Source organism: Patiria miniata, unplaced genomic scaffold, assembly GCF_015706575.1.
Source record: "Patiria miniata isolate m_02_andy unplaced genomic scaffold, ASM1570657v1 HiC_scaffold_11, whole genome shotgun sequence".
NCBI classification, from domain to species: domain Eukaryota; kingdom Metazoa; phylum Echinodermata; class Asteroidea; order Valvatida; family Asterinidae; genus Patiria; species Patiria miniata.
Window position 1 is genome coordinate 4,277,338 of NW_024037049.1, and position 25,682 is coordinate 4,303,019.

At 40.5% G+C, this 25,682-nt stretch overlaps 1 protein-coding gene across 1 annotated transcript in view; it reads left to right on the forward strand.

The window, feature by feature from the left end:
- The window catches only part of LOC119742542 (protein sel-1 homolog 1-like), an 81,596-nt gene that overhangs the window by 37,729 nt on the left and 18,185 nt on the right, over nucleotides 1–25,682 (forward strand). Inside the window, exons 13-14 of the mRNA XM_038218559.1 lie at nucleotides 774–922; nucleotides 20,124–20,289. Coding sequence (XP_038074487.1) covers nucleotides 774–922; nucleotides 20,124–20,289 — 315 coding nt within the window. The remainder of the gene's footprint in view (nucleotides 1–773; nucleotides 923–20,123; nucleotides 20,290–25,682) is intronic.

Consider the following 25,682-nt stretch of genomic DNA (forward strand, 5'->3'; position numbering starts at 1 on the left):
ATATTGCTACATGTAGTGTTGGAAAATTTACATTTTTCTCATCCCAAAGGAGTCCTGTTTACCTGCATTGTATTTCACTGAATCACTGACTAACTGACTGCACTTGTGAATAAGACTTGCTTAACCAGATCGCGTCGGAGGACGTGATGACACGCACTGGTTGTTTTTATACACAGGCACGGCTGACGGGTTGAGACGTCAAGATTGCCTCGACTCGTCTCCATGTGACGTCTAAACACGCTAATACCTCGTGCCTTTTGTACACACACACATTAGTCCGTGAAGTCTGTGGAGGCGGACCGTGTGTTGATCTTGAATTGGCCATTGTGCATGGCCTATTGTTGTACAATTAACGCTCCAGTGCACACCCCGGAGTATTGAAACATAGGAGGTTTCGGCAAGAAATATCGTACAAATACTGTTGAAATGACTTGCAAATCAGTATTTGTGGCGTTTGGCTGTATATCAGAAGTTGGCTGGGAAATTTTGCCTGTTACGAAAAATTGAAATTTTCAGCAAATATAATCCAAAGTAGTTTAGTCTTACCTAGGCCCAAAGATTTGACTCAGATGACTAGGTACCGTAGACCTTTTAGTCCAAATTGATCTTGGACCAACTTTACTAGGCTTGTCTTGTCGTGTTGAATGCCAGCACGTACTGACTGGCTTAAAAAATGACCGCGCTTGTTCATAATATTGTTGATGAAAAGTAAGTGGGGCATGTGATGGGCATTGCATATGTTATTTCTTTTGTTGTTTTTCTTTCAACCCAAGGTGGTCTTGGTGTCCGGCGAGACTACAAGATGGCCGTCAAGTACTTTAACCTGGCCTCGCAATCCGGCCACATCCTGGGCTTCTACAACTTGGCACAGATGCATGCCACGGGCACCGGCGTCATGCGATCCTGCCACACGGCCGTCGAGGTAAGATATCACAACTATTTGCGTAGTCTGGACACCGGAGCCCCCGCGCTTCCGTATTTTACTGAGGATAGGGCAAAGGCTCTCCTAGCCTTGGTCAAGGCGCTAGTTGTTATTCATCCCGGCCGTAGCGCGGTAAACGATATCCTTGCTAGCGCTGTGCATGTGCAGTGCATTAAAAATACAGCGCGAACAGCGACCTCACGCGGCCACTATTTTTATGCAAATCAGTTGGACCCAATCTAGCGCCTTGGTTCAATCGTCCATGTGAGGTTTTGGGGGTGGTGCTCATTATGTTAATAGCCTTAGCTGAACGTAAATGTCGTTTTCTTATTGGTCGATCGTTGCGTGGAAACTTGCATAGTGAAACGTGGCACCGTACATAATCCATACACGTACACGCACACGTTGTGTGTCTCTGCACACGGCACCAATGCACAAAAACTGTGGTTCCTGTCACGTCCGCAAAAGGGGAATAGCTGCAAATAATTTGATGACGTCCGGATTTACCAAGGTGTGATTGGACTCTCCACATATTAGCCCCGCCTACACTTATCTGTATTCGCATACGAGGTCGTGCACTAGAAATCCAGCACAAAATAAAGAAAAACATAAGCTTTTGCCGACGATTGAACCAAGGCGCTAGATTGGGTCAACTGATTTTTATAAAAATAGTGGCCGCGTGAGGTCGCTGTTCGCGCTGTATTTTTAATGCACCGCACATGCACAGCGCTAGCAAGGATATCGTTTACCGCGCCTTGACCAAGGCTAAGGCTCTCCTGGCTTTTGAGATTTCATTGTTGGCTATTCGCCCTGACAATTCTTCCCCTCCCTGTAGTTGAACTGGCTTATTAAACTGATCAGTAATTATGCAGAGCACATGTTTGTGTGTATCTCTAAAGTTTTCAATTAATGTGGCATCACTACTAATTATATGTAGCTGGTCAGAATTGAGTTATTTTTGGGAATCAGTTAACATGCACTTTCATAAATTTACAACACATTCAAGGGGCTTAATGCTCAATTATTATACAGATTAAAAATTTAAAAATTTTAAAAAGGAGTCACAAATGAAATGTTCACAACATAAAGAACTTTTTAATAATACAAATTATGCAACCCTCCCAAAGAGGTTATGGTTAAGTTTATCTCTTGTTGCTTCCTTTTAACTTTGTGATTGACATTACTTTTTGAAGAAGAATGTTAAAAAGTGCACATCTCTTACAAATTCCAAGATATTAAGCAATACACATATCCCAACGAAAAATTCCATTGCACTATTTGCACTTCCCCTTGCTTTATCAGCCAGCTGACCCAGGTAGCTGAACCGTTGAGTAGTAAGACATCTGCACCATCAAGTAGGAGGTTAAAGGTTCGAATTTCACCTGAGAAAGCTCTTGAGTTTTCCTTGCAAACCCTCATACAGTATTGAGTATACAGTGCTTATGAAAATATGTGCAGAGCAAAACCCAATATTGAATTACTGGTACATCTTCCTGACGCATATATACAAAATAATGTTTGCATTTTGTGAGATAGTCACTCACCTCAGTGAGACAGAGAGTTTCTTCAGGGTTGAAATTTTCACCCGTATCACATTCCTATCGATTTTTCATGTGACGTCATCACTTTTTGCGTTCTTCTCATCATGATACAAGAAAATGACATGTGAACTATGTGTGGAAGCAACTTGACATGGGATCAGTACCTACAAATTTCCATTTCTCGCTCAAAGTTTCAGCCAGTTTAATGTTTATATCAATATCTCATTCTTAATTTATGATGTACCCGACACGTCGGATTGCAATTGGAAGCTATTTAAGAGTGAACTTTTCACAGCGTAAAGTGAACTTCGAGCGTTTTCGTGACATAACATTGTGACTTGGTTTCCTTAGCAGCAATGCGTTTACACAGAGGTGTGATGGCAAAACTGACTTTTGAACATGACCTCTTGTATGCTTACACTTATCAGCCATAGTCATAAGGATCCGTAAAAAAAAAGTTCCGGATGTCAAAAAGTGTCTGTTATAATACCCCTTTTCTTTGTCTTTAGTTTCCGTGTTTTTCTGTTTTCTTCAGTGTCAAAACCCTAGTGATAAGCTACATACTTCTACCCTCGTGAAGGGCCACTTTCATTACAAACACAAATATATCCGCAGACAAACGTATACATAGCTGCAGGTGATCAATATGATTTATCTAATTGACCGTGTATGTATATGACCAGTGTACATTCCTACCCATGATAAGAACTTTTGGTCCTGTGGCAGTTTCTGCCCCCGCTGCGTTCTTTCCTTAATCTCAGAACATTGGCCCAGATATGTCTGCGGAAGATAAAGATACACAGCCACAAGGTATAATGTATCCGTCTGGTTTATTCAAACCTTCGATGTGTGCACTCTGTCAAAGCACTCTGTCGCCTACATTTTGTAGTGTTAAGAAGGAGAAAATGTGGAGAGTAGTGGTTGGTAGAAGTGGTGGTTTTGGGAAAGGGTTCTGTGTAGGTTCTGGATATGGACATCGATGGCCCAGAAAAAAAATGTACTTAGAGCATGAGTTTTTCAGGAACAAATGATTTACACATGTACATTGATATTATGATATTTTGTACATGTACCTTAGCTGCTTGTTTAGCATTGTGAAGGGTGTTTCTGATTAATTTAGAAAAAGTGTTTGCTTACAAATGTAGGTGGAGTGTTGTCATCTGAGAAGTTTGGCAAAGACTAGCCCCAACTGGCCTCTCCAACTGTAAACAGCCTCTCTTTTGCCTCTTCCTACTTCGTCCTTTCCCCTTCCCTGCTACCCCCTCCTCATCCCCTCCTCATCTCCTCTCCTCTTCCTTGACATCCCCTCCACCAGCACCTTATCTCTGCCCTGACATCTCCTCATCCTTTCCCCCTTTCTGACACCCCACCCCCCTCATCCACTTAACCTTCCCTGTTAACCCCCTTACCTTCATTGACCCTTCCTTCATCCTTCCTCAATCTTCTAAATCCCTTCCCAGACCACCACATTTTCATCCCCTCACCCCTTCCTTGATGCCATGTCCATCATTTACTTACCTCCTTCCCTGACACTTCCGCCACATCCCTTACCCCTCCCCTCATTCCCCTCCACCATCACCTTTTCTTTTCTCCTCCTGTGTGCGCATCTTCTCCACCCAAATGTTGACTCGGTACTTTTGCCTTCAAAAAATCTTACACCTGCTGGCCCTGCATTGACCCCAGCAGCTTAGCCGGTATATCATAATTGCCTCTGCCACCCTTAATGAGTATGGAACATCAGGCGAAAAAGGGAAAACAACGGAGACACCGATCGAAGGGAGGCTCTTTAGAATCGGTCACCCTTGAAATTGTGTAAAGAACATCTCACCCACACGAGCAAGCATATATAGAGGAATATGTACACCTCATTGACAAGGATGATTCAAAGCACTCTTTGAGTAGAAGATTATGGCATTGCACTTTTGGGAGTCCACTTTTGTATTTGTTGCTTTATAACATGTGAAAAAAAAGTTTACAATTTTGTTGTAAAAGATTTGTCTTGGGACCTTTGAAAATTCACCAGTGGAGTAGTTATTTCAATATCAAAACATGTTTATCTTATTTTATGAAAATATATACTCAAGATTGCTGTTGAGTAATCATCCAGGTTAGTAATTTTGACATATCCCGAAATCCTGTTTGAAATAGGGGACAAGACAAGAAAAAAAAAGAACAGGTATGTGCCCATGCATAAGTGTTGTACTTGTACTGATGAAAGACTCCAAAAACATGTCCCTTTTTCAGTTTTGTAAATGCCCACATTGTTTTATGTAGGACAAGATCTACGTGTACATGTACTTGCATATCTATCAATGCCTCCCTCTCCATGCCAGTAAACAAGTTTGGCGGAAGGTTCTTGATGTGCAAATGTCTTTCTGCCTCTGATGTCGTTAATATTGAAGTTAATGCCCTCTTGTCACTCGCACCATTTCCCAGATACATATTCGCCAGAGATGACAGATGCTAAGTACAGTGACCTGCAGATAAACGAAGAAAGTGGTTATGTGTACTGCATATCCAGATTCTGTCTTTCGAGTTGTTTTAGTGTGGAGGGATATTAGCTAGACGTTTCGCATGCTTACATGTGCACATTTAGGCATTTACTCACGATGTACGCGTAAAATGTGCATAATCTTAAACAGCTATCTTGAACGGTTATTAATGGATCCTACAATACAGCCTTCATGGATGCCCCATGTTCGTAGCTAGTCTTGCCTTGAAACATAGACAATTTCTTGTCAATATTGGGAGGACAGAAGCTTGGAAATTCAAAAGGTCGGGGGGGGGGGGGTCTACGCCATTGGACTACAGGGGCGCTGTTCCAAGATGTATGTATGCACCCATACAAGTATACATACGCACATTTACACCTTTTATGTGCAATTGCAGTGAAAAGGGTGGTGTACAAGCAGAATCTTACACCTATAACGCCATTTTTGGGGGAAAAGTGCAACTTAAGGTAAATTGGGCTAAATTCTATACACACACTGGGATAAATTATTGGCTGGGACGTCATTGAAAACCCCCGCCCTAAAGTTATTGCGGGTCCCCCTTCCCCCCAGCCACCCCCCTGGTATAGCTGCCCATGCCCCCAGATCACTGCTCATGCACTAAGACTTTAATTTAAATTCCTAAAATACAAGTTGGGAATGGTCGGTTATGTTCTCAGCTATTCATTTGGGGGAAGGGTTTGCATACAACTTTTAAATACTAACCAAACATGGTAAACATGCTGTTGGTGTCTATGTTATATCTTTAACCTGTTTTACTTGAAAATATCATGCTGAACACGCATAGTACCGGTACCCCAATGCTCAGAAACTTGGTAAGATAACACTTTGGTTACTCTGAGCAATATACTTCATCTACAAATATGTCCAAATGTCAAAAAACGTTCCCCAACTGCATGGAAAGACCCACATCCGTAATTCCAAACACAGACAAATATCCTGGCTATATAAGTCACAACTTTTCTGCTAGATGTCCGGGGGAAAAGTATTGCCATAAAATCGGTTGATGTAATTTAGCGGAACTTGTAACAGGTGCCAGTCAAATGCGTACAGACGTGTCATTCACATGTCGGCACCTTTGCGTCAAAATCAACATGCACCGTGGTCATGTAAGCAAGATGTTTGCACATGCACTTGTACAAGTGTGCTCAGCTGTCAGAAAAGGGGGGGGGGGGAATTGAAGTGGAAAGTGATTTGTAGTGCTCTTGTTTTTTTGTGTGTTTTTTTTTTTTAGATTAATCGATTTCATGCCTATCTGGCAATAGAGCCATTCATGTCATCTTAACAGTATTCGTATCAAACTCAAGTACATGTACATTGTACTAGACAGTCCTTACTGTGTAAATTGAAGTGTTGTTTAACATGGTTAATGTTGCTCATCAATAATGCTTGTGGTAGAACGACATTAATATAAGGTTAATCAAGAACTCTCCAGGCATGTGGCAGGCTGTCCACACAGGTTGTCCCCTTCACTGATCCAAAACAAGCAAGAAAAATAGTCCAACCTACCTGGAAAATGCCCTGGCGAGTCCCATTCCCCCTTCCCTTTGCATCCTAGATCTGGACCATTGGGTTGGAGGGGACGTGGCACTCTGAAAAATGAGCCATCTATCACCCAGCCGATGTGGGGATGGAGTACTATCACTCGTAACACAAAGACAACTGGCCCCGCGGGCTGAGGGGAGTTTGCAATTTCACGCACCATCACCTGCAATGAAAGGAAACACCATCTTTGAGGAAGGGTTTGGATTGAAAGGTTTCACAATTCATCTTGAGGAAAGAGCCGTAGGTCAGATAACAACATCCGCTGTCTGTTACATGTTATCATGTGTGCTGAATATGTTATTTATCCAGTTTTACATCGGTTTCACATTGGATTTTTTTTGATGAGTTTTTGCATAAATGGGGATTACCCCTTCCAGGTAAAATATGTTTTACAGGTAGCAGGGAAATTTAACCCTCAACATCCTGTTTCCTAGTGTTGGCAGTTTTCAACTTCTCGAGGTTTTTCAAGTCAGTTGGCATCGGCTTAGCAGATTCAAGTATTTAACAACAGGATATAAAAAAAGTACTAAAAAGTGAGGAAGGTAAATGAAAGAAATCATTTCCTTTACAGTCTGCAGAAGGGCTCATGATTGTTTTAAAGATGTTCTATTAAATCACAGAATGAGAAAAGCACTTTATTGTACATTACATTCTCTGCATGTAAAAATAGCATATAAAGTGGGATGTGAAATATACTTATCTTCCTGTAAAACAAAGAAAAGATTACATGCCACGCAAAATTGTATACATAGTCCTGGGAAAACTGTACTGGGACATTACCAACAGATTACCTCACGTGGCAAAGATATTGATGGGTTGGGAGACGGTGAACATTGGCATAAAATGCACTGTCATACATGTACAATGAAAACACAGGCAAAAAAACTGTTGTGTTTAATACCGGTAACATTGCCAAAAAAGGAAGGGTCAGTAGGTACATGTAGGTTTTCTGTCATCTGCTGAGTAACTTTCTTAAATGGAACTACATGTAGATGAAAGACATACATAGAAACACTGGTAAATTTTACACTGAACCTGATTACCCTGCCAAACGTGTGTTCACCGTCGATCGTGGACGTCCTATTGTCCCTCTTTTGTTTGTACTCTAACATTTTAGGACGACTCCCATCGCGGATGTATGCTAAGAATCGTGGATGATATTGTTCTCTTTTGTTCTCTGGTATTTTTCATCCGCGGTTTGAAAAGATGAACACGTACAGAAATGTACCTACCATACATTTGCACTTATGTAATGAGATAAACCTTGTTCAAAGTGAAGTTGGGGCTGGTCCCAAATACCATGTAAAATTATTCTGACAGAAATGGTATCGATCGAAAGATAACAATAATTGAAGTCAGTTGAACAGGTGTGCCCACAGGCAAACTTTTTAGCGCGTTAGCAATGGTATCCTTTTACGAGACCCAAAAATGTGCATTACATGTGTTTTTTCTGTTTTCTGAAAAATGTAGAGTAGCCACTGAGCTAAAACTTCAACAAGTTAGTTGAACCTACATGTGCTTAAGCATGTTAAGATTTGGAGTAATTTTGTTGCCTCAACTAATAAATGCACAAAGAGCAAATGATCTTGTGTGCTACAATGCATCATTCAGAAGTAATCACTGGGTTAAGAAAGTAGATGTGTAGAAAGTAGATGTGTAGAAAGTAGATGGTGAAGTTTTCAAGCGACAAACTTTTGATAGCAAACTTGGCAGGTATTGTAACTCACATGACAGATAAGTACATGCTGACCCCAACGCTTAAATAGTCTAGTTTTGTGCAGTACCCTTCAGGGGTCACTCTTTCACTCACAGAGTGCATCCTTCCAGTTCCTTCGCTTTCATCTTCCCGGAATCTCTCGGGTTTGCCAATATTTATTTCTTTGGCGAGCTCAACCGTTCGTGGCGCAATCAAGTCCGACTTCACCGAGCCAGAAGACATTCCAGGAACATCTGTCCTTTCTGTTGGGTCGGTCATTCATCTTTGATTCTGCCGCCCGCTAGTCTGATTTGAATAATGAAATCACTCATATTCTCCAAACACTTGTGAGTTCGCTAGTTTGCCAGTTCTACCGAATTGGCTAACCGCAGTCATAACACACCTACGACATCTGGCCGTATTTGTTAAATGCTGAGATCGGTTCCAATATCCGAGGTCACTTTTTTATATCCAAGTTCACTTTCATATCCAAGTTCACTTTCATATCCAAGTTCACTTTCATATACACTCATTGATCCTGTAATTTCCAATTTTGAAATTGAAAAGAAAACAGCCTCATTCATATCACAGGTGGCAGTGGTAAACCCTACATTGTACGTGTATGTGTTGCAGGTTTAAAGTCTGTAGAAAGAAAACATTTCAATTTCAATCAATCATGAATCAGCTGATTTTCCTTATTTCAATAATTATAACTCTATAACCACTTTTATTACATACACATTGATGTACCGGTACATACATACATGTATACGTGTACTACATTGTACAAAGAACTTAATCCCAGTCATAAGTCATCAAAGGAATGTCCAGGGACGAGGCTGCATTGCAAAAATCCTTACGAATCACATAAAAGTTGATCTCCAGAAAGTAGACGACATTCGTGCGTGCATGCTAGAAATATGAAACAAAACTCCATTGACACTTTATCAGTTTCCGGAAATTCACTTGGGGGAACATTCACAAATGACATTCCAACCTTGTTACTATAAATCCCATCTCATGAAACGTACCACTTATAGATGGACATAAAAGCGAAGTCAACATTTTGGGAAATTGGGGTAAATTTATGAAATGCAAGAAGATTGTATTTGCGATGTGCCACATGTAATCTTGTAGATGGGTATTCTCAAAGGGGGAGATCTCAAACAGCACCCCAATGGAAAATTGCCATGCTGGAGAACAAGTGCTAAGCTCTGGCCGTCTGCCACGAAAGTCTTGCATGGAATCTATCCTTGCCTGACGCAGTCTGCCTTAATGTAGCCCGTACTAGTGTTAATTTGCGTTTAAAGGGTCATTGTGTTTAAATGGTGATATTCTTTGACTGGATTGAGCAATTTCAGTATTTTTTTCATCTAAAAGTAGTTTATGAAATTGGCTTTCCAGTCATTATTATTTTTGGTGCTACATTTTTTTTTAAATATTAAATATATGTATTTTGGGTTTTGGGTTTCACTTTTCTTTACTCGCCCTGTACATGTACATGTAGTGTGAATGCCGAATAAGTACCGGTAACTGGGTACTTATTTAATGTTGAATGTCAAACGGTACACCGATCTCCTTTCCGCACCTGTGAATGACCAAAATAAGCATCCTAATTTTCCCATAAAATATAGCACACATACCACGTGACCATAACATTACTGCACATAACTTGCCTCCATTTACAAAATTTTCATTTTCAACTTCACAAAGTTTTAGAAACAATTTTTGTGAAGTATTTAATTTATTTTGTTTCCTTTTTTTTTTTGTGCAAATTAAAATTTGGTATTTTATGGGACTTTTATGGGACACTTAGTGGGTTCACTTAGTGGGGTCATTTTTTCGGGGACCGACCGACTGACCGACCACAGAGTGACATGTAAAAGTTCTGTGCCAGAGCTTAAAAAAAACAAAGAGTTTGATTAAAGTCGTTGTACTACCGGGTACAAGTACATGTATATAAACTTGAAATTGAAGGAGAGATGCCTTCATACAAAAGTCATTAACTAAACAATCCAATCGTTCACTTGAACCTTTCTTTCTCTTTATTTGAACTTGTTAGCTAGTGGACACTTTCTGACTGTAGGGCTGTCCATTTTCGAATAAATTAGTATTCGATTATTCGAAGCTGCACTTGACCGAATATTCAAAACTTGCCGATCAAGTTTTACACACGCCAGCTAAAGCTGCCTTCCTCGCTGGACAAAAGAGCCATACTAAGCACGATGGATAAAAACCAACCACCACGCACCCTACGCTCTGGCTCAGCACTGTTGCTGAAGACTCCCGCCATTCACACCAAAACGTATGGACATCGGTCCTTCACACACTCATCTGCTACTCTCTGGAACTCTCTCCCACAACACATCAAGACTGCAAGAACTGAAACTGAGTTCAAAATTGCACTTAAGACATACCTATTTAACATTTAATTATTTTGTGTGGTAAAGCCCATTGAGACATTGTGTAACGCGCTATATAAGAACCGTTTTTATTATTATTATCATTATTATTAAAACATGCATGTGGCGATGGATATTACGGAATGCTGGAGTGTTTTGCAATTGCAGTAAGTACTGTATAAGTGTCCAGGGACTTTACCCAACTTAAAAGACTGGGACCAATAAATAAATGTATGTGTCAACAAGAAAGTTACCGTTGACACAAAAATATCATCTGACAATAAAAATGCAACTTTATGATTAAAATGACTCTACAGTCCAGTGTGCACGTGCATAGTTTTCTCTTTTCGATTATTTTAACCAGCAAAAAGCTATTCGATGTTTTGATTGATGATCGAAGATTTGAACAGCCCTATCTTACTGTAAAGCTACATGTATGTTAATGTACAGGGTAGGCATACATGATAATGTGTAAATGTAAAGTGGATACAGGGAATAATTAACTTGGTTATAGGGGATTTACCTGTCAAAGGGCCACAAACAAGTTTTGATCCACAGTATCAAAATTTAATCCAGCAATTTTTTTATTGTGCAATAGTCCAGTGTTTCCTTTCCCTATTGTATCATTGCACATTATAAGTGTGTGGAAAAAAGTTTTATTGTCGTTTGAGCATGTGACTTAATTGTAAACATTTTCACACTTGAAAATCAACTCAACACGGGTTTTGAAAAACAAAGTTACTGAAGTGAAGGACCCTTGAACATCAGTTTTAGATTTTTGTTGTTGAGAAAACTACTGATTTTTGTCAGAGGAAAACCCATGCAATGACATGGGAACTGACAGTATATCGAATTCACTAAGTGATTACGATTTGAACTGGCCCATGGGGTCATCACAATTGCACTGCAAGAATAATGGTCATCCGCACTGAATTTTAGATGTTCAGTGCATTTTAATTGTGTCAAAATCTTAAATGCAGAGTTTTCTGCAGTAAAAAAAAAATGCAGGAAAATTGCCAGGACTAACCACTACACTCTGAGTAGGCCCTCGCAAGTCTGTGTGTATTCTTGCTTGTGTGCATGTAGTGCAGCTCTAAGGAAGAGGGATCCAGAAAATGAATAACGGCAATCCACTTAGCCGCTAGTGTTACAGGCTGAACGAGTTTGTACAGGAAATGCAGGCGACTGTCAAGTGGCAGTTTCAGAAGAAAACCGAGTGGCGCTTGACGGCCGTCAGTTGCTGTCGCTACGTTCCTCCCAGAAGTTAACATGCTCAGAGCCAGTGCTTATTTTTTGCCTTCGGCGGAATGTGGGTATGCACATCTCTGTCCCGACAGGTCTGGGTTATCTACACAATTTGTTAAGGGAATGAAGGGGAAAAAATCTGAGAGTTTGGTTTGTTAATATCTCAGGAATGCAATCAAGTTTCTTCCTAGGTTTTACTATAGAAGTCTGAGAAAAATGAGAAAATTGGGGCTGTTTGAAAATGACAGGGATGACTGTTGGCAGTTATACTACCTGTTTGCTAAATGATGAAGTTGAAAATAGAAAAGTGCTTTCATTGAGTCCATTAGTCCATGAGCATAAGACCCATTATACGGGTAGGGGCCAAGCAAGATTAACTGGCTGCAGTAACTGTGGGTGCGTTCGAGTAGCTCACCCAGATCGACTCGGGTAAAGGCAGATGGGTTAGCTATACTGCAGCCGGACTAATCGGAAGCTCAACCGCAGGCCATTATGATCCTCACGTGACTTCTGTAGCCACGACAGTAGCTAGTGATAAAACGCCCATTTAGGGCTGGGTCTTGGTTTGAGATTTACTGCTTTTCAGTCAATTGCAAAATTCAAAAAAGTGGAGCTTGGATTACAGCCTCTTAAGTCGCAATGAACTCAATAAATAATTATCTTTAGACTTCAAATAAAGTTGGTTTTTGGGTCTACTTGGGATGTATGCTGTCCGGCCGCCATATTCGCCCATTTCTTGGAATGAACAACGCATGCGTGTGACGTATTTCCACCACTGCTTTTGCTCCATGAGCAAGGTCTGTGGTGGCTGACGCTGTGGCTGACCCTCCGGGCTAACCCGAGTTGCTGCGAGTGAGCTAGTCGAACACACCCAAAAGGATTCTGATAAGCCAGTTGTACCTACCAGTTACCTGGTTGTGTCTGTTGATGGAATATAGTCAAAGTGCTTGCCTTTCATATTATCTGTTGGTGACAAGGTATGGCAAAAGAGGATTTAATTTTTGAATTGAACTTCTTTTTTTTTCAGGTGCATTTTTAAGTCATCCCCTTTCCCAGGCGCGGTTCTAGAACCAATATTTTTTTTGGGGGGGGGGCTAGCACGTGGATCCAGAATTTTTTTCAGGGAGGCGTTCTGAAATGTAGACTGTTTATTTTTTTCCAGACACTTAGGTCTCCGAAAATCAATGGGGGGGGGGGGGGGGGGGGCTCATGCCATATTTTCAATGGAGAGCGCCAATAAGTAGTTGGGGGGGGGGGGACTCACTGGCACAGTTTGACCTTTGGCATAGAAATATGTAAAGGTCACATAAATATGTAAATATGTATATATAAATATGAATTAATGGGGTTAGGAAATTCTGGCACAGTTTGACCCCTATTGTATGGATGGGATGAATAGGAAATAGGTGTGGGTAAGGAACCGAGTACAGTTTGACCTATTCTATGGGAAAGATTGCATAAGGTATGGAAAAATATAAATGTTTATGGTACATTTAAATCTTAGCTCGAATATGAGTTTCATATGTTAGTCCCTGTGAACGAACAGCTGTGGTGTTATATAATCCCCCAACAATAGACGGGAGAGGGCGCGTGCCAAGTCAGCGCACTAGTATTGTTACGAAGTTAATCCGATCGATACAAAAAGTAATTGGATTTCCAAATGCTCGAAAGCAGAAAGCAGTAATAGATTGCAAAAATGAATTTTGCGTTTATCAGACTGAAACGAGTACGATTATTGTCTATTTGAAGAATTATGTTAAAGTCATTTTTATTGGGTTTATGGGTATTGTGCACGTTGCGTTTTCCAAGTTATAAACAAACACTCACCGCAGCATACTTGCAGGGTACAGCCTGTGTCGGCCATGGGGGTATATGATAAATCCACGATCCATAATCCAGAATTCTGGTGGCAGTGTAGAAGAGTGCCATTGGTATTGTATCGATTAACAAGAGGAATATAGGCGCACGGACGGAGTTATTTGTTCCATGATTGGTGCGATCATCGAGGGGTGATCGACCACCGGTCTCCGTACAGACGCATGGATTATGGATCGTGGATTTATCATATACCCCCATGGCCGACACAGGCTGTACCCTGCAAGTATGCTGCGGTGAGTGTTTGTTTATAACTTGGAAAACGCAACGTGCACAATACCCATAAACACAATAAAAATGACTTTAAAATAATTCTTCAAATAGACAATCGTACTCGTTTCAGTCTGATCAATGCAAAATTCATTTTTGCCATCTATCACTGCTTTCTGCTTTCGAGCATTTGGAAATCCAATTACTTTTTGTATCGATCGGATTAACTTCGTAACAATACTAGTGCGCTGACTTGGCACGTACCCTCTCCCGTCTATTGTTGGGGGATTATATAACACCACAGCTGTTCGTTCACAGGGACTAACATATGAAACTCATATTCGAGCTAAGATTTAAATGTACCATAAACATTTATATTTTTCCGTACCTTATGCAATCTTTCCCATAGAATAGGTCAAACTGTACTTGGTTCCTTACCCACACCTATTTCCTATTCATCCCATCCATACAATAGGGGCAAACTGTGCCAGAATTCCCTAACCCCATTAATTCATATTTATATATACATATTTACATATTTATGTGACCTTTACATATTTCTATGCCAAAGGTCAAACTGTGCCAGTGAGTCCCCCCCAACTACTCCAATAAAATCCTAAAATCATTCACACTATATTAACTAATGCACCCTTGTCACGGCTATTTCTTCTTTAGGGGGAGACCGTTCGCATGTACATTACAATCCTTTTTCCTAATGCAATTTTTTTTTAACGGAATTTATTTTGGGGGGGCTAGACAAAATTGGGGGGGGGGGGCTACAGACCCCCTAGCCCCCCCGTAAAACCGCGCCTGCCCTTTCCCTTTTTTTAACTTGGGTATTTTAAGTGTTCAGTATGTATCTCAATGGAAAAATTGAAAAATGTATGCTTGAAAACGTGAGCCTCTTACATGTTTGATATTGACTCAGTGGTTTTCTTCTCTGACTGTAAAAACCAAGTTCTTACAATACTTCTGGTATAATTGTTTGTGTACAAAAAGTGCGAGTGCTCAATAAGCTCTGGCAAAAAAAGGGAACCAATGGCACACATGGAACACCATACTTTTCGTCAATTTTCATTTCCTCCTTATGGATACCGTCCAACCACTACACAAAATACCAGGTTGCTACAACATTACTGCACATATCTTGCCTCCGTTTACAACATTTTCACAAACAACTTTGCGAATTGTTACAAATAATTTTTAGAGTGCATTTACACGACGGCATGGCATTTGCTCGATTTTTGTGAAATTTTTTGTGAAATTTTTCGGTGACCGACCGACAACAGAGTAACTTGTTGAAGCTCCTGCCAGAGCTTAAAAAGTCTACATTACTTTCAAACTGTATCCATCATTCTTCACCTTTGCTTATAAACAACTTGTTTTCCCTGTATGTCTGTTTCATGGTCAAGCATGCTAATTTTTAGCACGAAGTGCACAGACGTACGTACATCCTGTCATGGAAATCATTTACGCGCCACGTCAACTACAAATGTACATCAAATGACATTTCCGGCTGCGCTCTGCTAAAATTGGCAGAATGACTCTTAAAATCATCGTGAGTATTGGGTTTATGTTGAAAGATTTGGGTATATTAGTGAATATTTCAAGCTAATCAAGGTATTCATCAAATAAACAACAAACATTGACAGTCAGCTACCAGTGTTTTTGTGCACTATTTAAGTTGTGTATACAGGTGCTTCGTGGGGTAGGCGGCTTGGCCCCCCTCACCTGCTTTAATTGTGGCAATCAACCTACGCAAACACACATCCCTTTTCTACTGTATACAATGTCGTACAGCAATGATTTGCAGTAACATGTTGATCCACTCTGGAAATTCATTTGTGTATCATATGGGAAAAAATCAAAGAGGGTGATAATTTTAAGTGAGGCAGGTGAATGTACATGCACATGGAAAAAAATGGCATTTTACAGAACCTGCAAATAGCACAGTAATTCTAGAGTGCAAATCTTTTGAAAACGAAGTTGCCTGATGTGATCTGGCCATCTAACGCAAATTAATGACATCTATGGCTGGCAAACAGGTTGTAAGACTCTACAGAGTTTTTCTTTGTTAAAAAAAAATCCACTTCAGAGTTCGTCAACCCTCTAACGAGAGAAGTGTAGGGTTATCATCAACAGTTTCAGAATTCCCAATTGACCAGTCCAAGTAGATGTAAATCAGCAAGTCAAGTTCTAAATCAACTTTAAAATCAACGGAGGTATGATATTTTTTTTTATTTTTTTTTAGAAGCAATTGAGGTGCAGAGTGTCAAAATTGTTTTTTTCAATATTCAGAGTTTTACGAAACTTTACAGCTACAAAAGGGATCGGTAATACAGGGTATAAATTCATCCCATGCAATGTTTCTCACTTCCATGACTAGTTTGAAATTATTGTTTGGGTGGAAATTAACCATGACTGATTTGTGAAAGATCCAGGGGTGGATCCAGGGTGGCCACCCTGGAGGGAGAGACAAACTGAATAGGGCAGTTCACGTCAGACCATAGCCTGCTAGGATTACAGCAGTTGCACATAAGAGAACCATTATTATTTGGGGTCTGGATAGCTGATTCAATGACTCCAAACTCGAAATCGATGTTTATTTGATGATCTTTTGCTAAAAAAAAACAATGGTTAAAGTGGCCAGATATTGCCTGAGATCGCACCACTGATCATCTAAAATACAAAATGTCAAATTTTCCCAACTTCCCTTCACCATTTGCTGCATGTTACATTTCACACACCCCCCTTTGTGGAAAAGCCTGGATCCGCCCCTGAGATCTACATGTGGAATTGAGAAACGGAAAAACAATTGATCCTGTCTTGATGACAAATTATTTCAGTTCAGATTGTGTAGAGTTTAAGCTGTTATCTTAGTGTCTTATGCCATGCCTACAGTAATGAGAATTTATTTTTCCAAGGCTCCGAGGAAGAACAGTTCTTTGAAATCTGATGGGGCTACCCTGGTTAACAAAATGAAATTAAAACAAAAATTATTACATCTCCTTCCTTCAGAACAAAAACACATCCACCGTAGTTCTTTTAATCGGATGTTGTATTGACTTTCTTGGAGCTGGTTGCCACGGTTATGTAAGTTAATCCAACGTGGATGTGCCCTGTGGGAGCTGAGGTTTTACCAAAGTGTGGCACACTGGACATCTTCACTATGTGAAGAGCTTTTGACTGCCGGCGGCCATATTGTCCATGCGGAAGTCAGTGCCCAAAGCTTCCATTAGTCCCCCGTGGCGGGCATTAACCTTATGAGAAGTGCTCTCGAGTCCAAAAGTGAGAAAAAAGGGTTTGCTTTTTTTCCCCCCAGAGAATTTCGTTTCACTGTCAGAGATAGCTTTTTGCAGAAGTGATCATTTCAAGATGTCTTGAAACGTTCAGCGTAATCTTCATTAGAGATTGGCATAACATCTGCAGTATCAAAATACAAACATGTACGATGTAAACTGCATGTTTGTGTGCCAGCAGGACATTGCCTACTAGTGCTTTTGGTTTGGTATACTGGTATGGAAAGTTTGTAGAACTTCCATGTATGGTTCCATTTTGTGACTTGGACAGTCAAGGTTAAAGAGTTAAAGGCATATAAAGGATCATTTGCATTTATTATCAAAGAGCTTACTTCGATTAACCCTCCTGCTATCTGAACAGTCAAAGACAGTCAAAAAAAAATCAATCCTCTTCCCTGCCATGCCTTTTACACAGGCTAGTTACCAACAGTCAGGTCATATTGAAAGCGAGCACTGTGACTAGTCAAATTCAGTCAACAGACAAAAGCAGGCAAGTGGTGGGCACAGCTGGCTTATCAATCACCTACAGTCCAAGCATAGCTGTACAAAGTTACATTATAAACAGTCACAGCCAGTAAATCCTGCTAAATCCTGGGGGGGGGGGGGGGCTTGCCTTCTTTTGACGCTATAGCGCGCTCTTTTTTCTTATCAATTTATTCACATTTCACAAAGCTATGCTGTCCAGGGTAGTCAAAAATAGTCAACTGGATTAATCTGTGTTTAAATATACTCAAAACATCCTGCTTTATGTAGGCTGGGAGCTCTCAACTGTTGAAAACAGTCGCTTGATTGATTTTGACTGAAAGGACATCTTGGCACAGAATGTATGTTTGCATAGGAGGGTGAAAGATCGTACCGGTACTAAACACCCCGCAAAATTACTCCATCTGGCTTGCTGTCATTAAGAAGAAATCAAGAAATGTAGGCAGTTTCCAATCAATTGACTCATTTTTGGAAGTAAAGTGTGCTATAGACCAAATCGTTTTTCATTGCTTTTTTTTCTTCGCAAAGTGTACATGTAGTATTCACTGAGCTGAAGCTTAAACAAGTTAGGTGTTGGGCATTCTTCTTTGGATTTTGAGTGGTGTTATTATTGGAAACGAACAAAATGCATGAAACACAAAGGATCCTACATAATGCCTTTAAAAGGTAGGCTATGGTAGACCTATAGATTCCATGCACAAGTTTCCCCCTCGGTGGTTACATAGATAGATTCAGATGCTATTGGTTGGTGTACATTCAGACGAAATTTGCGTACTAGCCAGGGTTACTTTGTCATTATTTGAAAAGAACTACTTATGTATAATAACATTTGATACAGTTGAAAACATGAAACATAGTTCTACATTTGAAGCATACATGTATCTACGTGTTTGTCACGCTCACATCAGGTGTGGGATTACAGAACCCGATCAGTTCTTTGCACTATGGCAAATGCACTCAAGTTTCTTGTGCCCATCCAGAGGTACTCTGAGAAATGCCAAGACAATCAGCCGTATACATGTTCTTTCCTTTAAACTTTTCTTATACACTACCGAAGTGTGATGACACCTTCTCCCCCGGTCAAGCTCCCATCCTCAACAACGGTTTACAGGCATTCTTTAACAACACATTCCACATACGTGTACATTTAACATAAATGATCACAGACTGCAATTTTACATCCTACTATTATCATGATTATTAAACATTTTTCTCAATTAGTACCTGAAAATGGTAAAGTGCTTTGCAGCGGATCATCACCGCACCAGTTAAAACCAGGTTGTACAGTGGAACGCCACTATAACGAACAAGGCTACATGTATACCAAACAATCGGCTATACTGAACATCATCCTTGGCTCCCGGTTTTAATGTACAAAACGTGCCAAACCTTGTTGTTGAAAAAAGTCAACAGATTAACCAAAAAAATCTACCGGTTGTATTAAACACTATTTGGGCCACTTTTAATTCCCGAACATCAAACGACCCATAGTTACATCGTGTTTGAATGTTGAAGAGCGATATATGGCTATTATTTCCCCAAGGAATAGAAGGGAAAGCCACTCGTTAGAAATGCCAGTTCACTAATGGTCCAAAGAGGGTACCGGCGGTTCAAAATCGCTATACCGAACGATCGTTATTACGAACACTTTCTGTGGATCCAACAACGTTCGTTATAGCGGAGTTCCACTGTACTTATTTGTGCTTCCAGAGGAGATTTCGACCACTTTTAACCCATTAGTCACTGTAGCGCCCGAAACTGCCCCAGCACTCTTATGGTTTTATTGATTCTTCAGTGAATACACACAGTGTCATATATATAGTTCGTCCTTCGAAATTCGAAGATGACAGCCAACATCTCCATACTAGTTGGTGTTGTGTGTTCGCAGATGGCTAATAAGTCCAATTCTAGCCAGGAAGCTACGGTCCTACACTGGACACACTAGGTTGGGGGTGGGGGTGGACACGTAGGGAAGCATCTAGCTGACGAGATTTTCGTTGCTGTCGTTTCAGCTCAGCCTCCCTGATGCGACGGGCTTTGAAGCTTGATGCACCTTCGTGTGATAATCTTCTCCATGCCGTTCGATCATGGGCATGTTCTTCCCAGCTACTCACATTGAAGTTGCATTGCTTCATGGTTTTTAAGGCAATCCTTGTATCTCTTGAATTGACCACCAGCCGATCTTTTGCCTGTTGTTAGTTCACCGTAGAAGATCTTTTTGGGGAGTATGACACAGTGTCGTACAATGTAGTACAACTGCTAATTGGGTAAAACTTGGGTGCACAGCTGCCATAGCAAAACACTGTGTTCACGTGGGCCACTGCAGTGTGTGTGAAACGATATGATTGCACTGAGTTGAACTCTGACATTTTTTTTTCTTCATTTTTTCCAACAGTTATTCAAGAATGTTGCAGAGAGGGGCAAATGGTCTGAGATGCTGATGGAGGCCCATGACTCTTACAAGGACCACGATGTCCACTCAGCACTCATGCAGTACTCGTTTGCAGCCGAGCTCGGCTACGAAGTTGCCCAGAGTAACGTGGCATTTATCCTGGACCAAGGTGAGTGGACGAGCTGTTCTTGACTAGTGGTGGGATTAACATTTTGTGTAAACAAAAGAGGGACAATAGGGGGTCCCCGATTGCAGGCAAATACACACTTCCATGCTCATACACGTTTGTTTTTAGGATCTTCTTTTGTTCCTCTTCCCTTTCCTTTGTTTGTACTTTAACTTTTTCGCAACAGCTCTCATTGGTTTTGTACACGTTTTCTAATCGAGGTCGTCCTCGATTTGGTTCCTGTCCTCGATTCACTGATGATGTTGCACGTGTGTGTCCTAGATTTACACTATAAACACGCACTTACATATTGGCACCTATGGGGTACCGGGAACAAAAGGCAACAATAGGGACAATGGTACCCGCAAGTCTGTCTTTAGAAATTGAAGTACTCCATAGCCCTAACGCTATGTATTTGGAGATTTCTAAGGGGACAAAGGAGAACAAAAGAAGGTAATTAGGGTCGAACAGTAGTGGTACCCCATAACCCCAAATGCTAAGTAAAGTTGTGTACATGTTCATCTTTTCAAACCATGGACAAAAAGTACCAGAGAACAAATAGAACAATATCGTCCACGATTCCCAGCAAACGTCCGCGATTGGGGTCGTGTACAAAACCTATGGGAGTCTTGCTAAAAAGTACAAACAAAAGAGGGACAATAGGACGTCCACGATGGACGATGAACACATGTTTGGGTGTGTGTGTGTTCCTGCATGGCATTACGCCTGAGGACAGACAACAAAAGGAGCACAAAGGGGCCATTGATCCTCGAAGGAAGGTGCCTATTGTCCTCGAACGCAGGTTTGTGTGCTTAGTCTATGGGAGAGTGTTATATTACAGGGACAAAGGAAAACACAAAGCCAATCCTCGGAAGCATAGCAAAAAACGACTGGGTGTGTGTGTGTGTGTGTTATGTTTTGCTTAGGTTAACTTTTGTCAGCGTGGTAACTTGAGAAATACTTCACTAAGGAACTTGAAATTTGGTTTGTTGGCATAACATTTTGTTGGCATGGCTGTGTGCTGAATGAGAACTTCTGGTGAAATTCGATAACCGTTATTCAGTATGAAAAAAATAAGATAAACGGATTTTGAAATCTCTGATTTCTCCCACCACTATTCTTGACCCCGTATCTGAATTTGGGAAATTAACGCAGCCATTTTTGCGCAGGACTATAAATGAACAAACACAAAGAAGATAACTGTTACCAGTTAAATAAGATCTGATGGTTTGCATTCTGAAGTCAGCAATAAGTGTAAGTTTGCCAATGCTGGAATGCATATCGGCTTGCTAGAGACTATTAACCAGTATAACTGCACAAACACGATAGTGCATTGCTTCATTGTGTCTTAACCCTCCTATGCAAACATACATTCTGTGCCAAGATGTTCTTGCCATCGAATTAAACAAGTGACTGTTTTCAATAGTTAAGAATTCCCAGCCTACATACGGCAAGATGGAGTGGATGGGACTGTTTAAGTAACTTGATACAGCTATGCTTTGACTCTGAGTGAGTGATAAAACAGCTGTGACCACAACTTGCCTGCTTTGTCTGTTGACCCAGATTGACTAGTAACAGTGCTTGCTTGACATGATCTGACTGATGGTGACTAGCCTTTGTTTAAAGTACATGTATAGCAGGAGAAGTGGAAGTGAATTTTGACTTTCTGTGACTGTTTAAATAGTAGGAGGGTTAAGGCATATAATCCCATACTCCAGTTAAGTAGGCTTGCAACCAGGTCATCGGTTCATAGCCTACATTTCTCAACCTTAGCCATGTTGTTAAGTCTCAATGCACCACTCTTTTGCTCTGTTTGTGCATCATACCACAGGGCACAACTTGCATGTGAGATTTTCAGCGCCAGCAATCTGCATTGTAACACCACAGGCAATACCTGAACAAATGTCAAATTAAGCCCAATATAGTAGGAGTAATTTGCTCTAGCTTGCCCCACAAGTTCTGCCCCTGACCAAAAGCACAAAGAACCAGAGCCTAAATGTAAGAGTAAACAGTCATTCCAGAACCGTTTGGCTACACCAGTTTCCAGACACTGATTCAATTCTGGCTCCCTTATTAGAGATCTCCCCCTCGGCTCATGGTAACTTAGCTTGTTCATATTAACACACCTGCTGGCAGGAGCGACAAGATGCGATTTTTTGACGCGGAATTAAAGTATCAAGGGCTCCTTTGTGTATCAAACATGATAGCATAACCCGTTTGTCGGGTGTTTATTCTGGAGCAAGGAGAAAGCAGACTGCAGCGATTCAAACAATAACAGGAAAGCTTTTTGGACTATTCCTGTTTACAAACGTTTTCACTGTTTTTATTCAATGTTGGATCTGGTTAAAGGTGTACATCAGGTCTTGGCTCAACATGTACAGGGTGAGTAAAAAAAACCCGAAACCCAAATGTCGGGACTATTGTTTAAGTGAAGTTCTGCATGTAGTACTCTCCAAATCAAGGATATGAAAGCCCAATTCATAAGCTTTCTTCTAGTACAAGAATCATTCAAATCACTAATGTATGCAGCAAGTTACGGAATTTTAAACACAACCACCGTTTTAAAGTTCTGTCCACAGATCACCAAAAAAGTGATTTGTGATTTGTTTTTGTTTTGCTGAAAGAACGCTTACCTTTTTGTGATCCGTTGATAGAACTTTAAAATGGTGGTCTTGTTTAAAATCCCATAACTTGAAAATCACAGGACTGATTTGAATGATTCTTGTACTAAAAGAAAGCTTTTGAATTGGGCTTTCATATCCTGGATTTGAAATTATTTTAGTGAAGTTCTGCATATACATGCAGAACTTCACTAAATTAATGGTCCGGACATTTGGGTTTCGCTTTTTTTGACTCACCCTGTTTACATATACATGTGCATAACAGCTAGAATATAAACAATTGATCTAGTAAATTATAAAAAAAAATATTACAAGATAATCGATAAAAAGCTCGAGAATTTTACAGATGATATGACATAACCCTTCCAGAACTCCCCTTTCAAGAATATGTATAAAATTAAAATAATCAATAAAAAAGGCTTAAACATCTTGACAGTAAAAATCGTTAAATTATCAATAAATATCAATAACACACACACAACCCTAACTCCCTAGGGGGTGTGCAAAATCGTATTGAAATTGGAGGATTCATGACTGTTAAGGTTAATAAAAAGCTTGTTTAAAAAGGTGAGTCTTCAGCACTGATTTAAAACACCAAGGCTAGCAGCGTTCCTAACATTAAGTGGAAGTTTGTTCCAAAGGTGTGGTGCACTATTCTCAAAGGCTCGATCCCCAAGAGTAGCCTTACTGCAACCTACAGGATAGTTCAGAAAAATACCATCACCAGAACTGCGAAGGCAGTAACGAGACTGGGACTGGATAGAAACAAGCGGACTTAAATAATTCTGTTGAATGTTGTACTTTCAGCTCAATCCCCAAAATCTGTCTGCAATTTCTTGCATAAAAGTAGACTGTGCATGGTCCTACACATGCCCATGGGAAAAAATGCCAGACTTAACAAACAGTTGGGTTTTTTTTTCTTCAAACTTGGCGAAGAAATCATACGTGTACAACTATTGACAGCCATGGGCGTAGCGAGGGGGGGGCAAGGGGGGCACTTGCCCCCCCCCCCCCCCCCCCTGGAAAAGCAACCAAAAAAAAAAAAAAAGGAAGAAAAGAAAAAAGAAAAAAAAAAGAGGCGCGAAGACAAAGTGGTGTTAATTTAATGAGGGGGGGGGGGCAAAATGTCCCTGCCCCCCTCTAAAACTGATAAATCGAGAATGTGTTGAGAAATACAAGCATTTTTTGGCTAAAAAAATTTTTGCCCCCCTCTACAAAAAATCCTGGCGACGCCCATGTTGACAGCGCATGATGCTTAAGCCTCCTGCTATCTGAACAGTCACAGACAGTCAAATAATCAATCCTTACCCCTGCCATGCCTTTCACACAGGGTAGTCACCAACAGTCACATCATATTTCAAGCAAGTACATGTACTGTGACTAGTTAAATTCAGTTAACAGACTAAACCAGGCAAGTGGTAGGCACAGTTGGCTTATCAATCGCCTACAGTCAAAGTATAGCTTATCAAATTACATAAACAGTCACAGCCATGTAGGCTTGGAGTTCTTAATGTTAACAACAGTCACTTGATTGATTTTGACTGAAAGGACAACTTTGCACAGAATGAGGTTTGCATAGGAGGGTTCAACAAATTTTTACACCTGTAATTGAGGGCAAGATGTACCTACATGGTGGTAGCTAAAATTGCATGCACTGCAGATGTTGCTTCTGATTTGCATTGGAATGTAACAATTGACTTTCTCCCTCATTAGCTTAGATTTGCTCTTTTTTTTAATCATGCAGCAATATACTTGTACACCAGCATGTAAATGTGATGCGATCAAGCTAAATGGGTTGTTTGTTGGGAACTTTCATTAAGAGATTCAGGCCAAAATAGGGCCACTTCATAATCACATCACTTCTTCACATCTCTTGGTGTTCCGACTTCCATAATTTTTGTACTAAATATGGTACCAGCATGCGGTTTCCACAGCAGTAATGTTGAGTTTGTGCTCTTTTCAAATCTGTAAATTAAAAAAATGACCAGGGTCGACAAACGACTCATGTAGCTTGATCGCATCACAAATGCTCATGTGCATACGTATAAAATGCATACGGTATGGAAGCATTAGAAATATTGAATTTCAAACTTTGAGGCTGAGTCAATTTAACTCTACTGTTGAAATTGACAGTAGCAAACTCAAATACCGGTACTATATGTAATTTGGAATATTGCTTTTTGTCTTCAAGTGGAATCTCGAATGTACCACAATTGTGGAATGCCTGGAATATTGGCTCTTCATACTCTTGACCGTGAAAGCTAAATGTTTTTGTGTAATGCCAAGTGGTATGTTTGTTTCTCGTTGCTCTAACCGCTGCACTCTGTCCACCTTGTTCAGCAACTCTCCAACTTGCGCATACGGGTCTCTTATGTCAACACCCGACACGCGCGTACACAAACACTGCCGGTGCACTTGTGACACGCTGTTGACACCGAACGTGAGAAGTGCAGGCTGACCGCTAACCCTCGCTATTCTCCGTTTTCTTACTGGGGAACATATCTTCCTGTCTGATTCAAGTGAAAGTAAAAAATGAAAATCTGAATTGCCGAGGTCTCAATCAATCACTAAAATGCTCTTCTTTCTGCATGTCCTGTACTCAACACAAATCTGTTATCAATGGTTGTTGCCAAGTGGCGTGAGTCCCGTTTTCAGAAGTTTGTGTGGGTGAATCCCATGAATACGTTTTATACTTATTCCTAAGAATAGGTACAAAACGTAGTGTTTTTTTGTACAAATATCAAATCTTCCAACAATGTGCTATTCTAGAGTAAG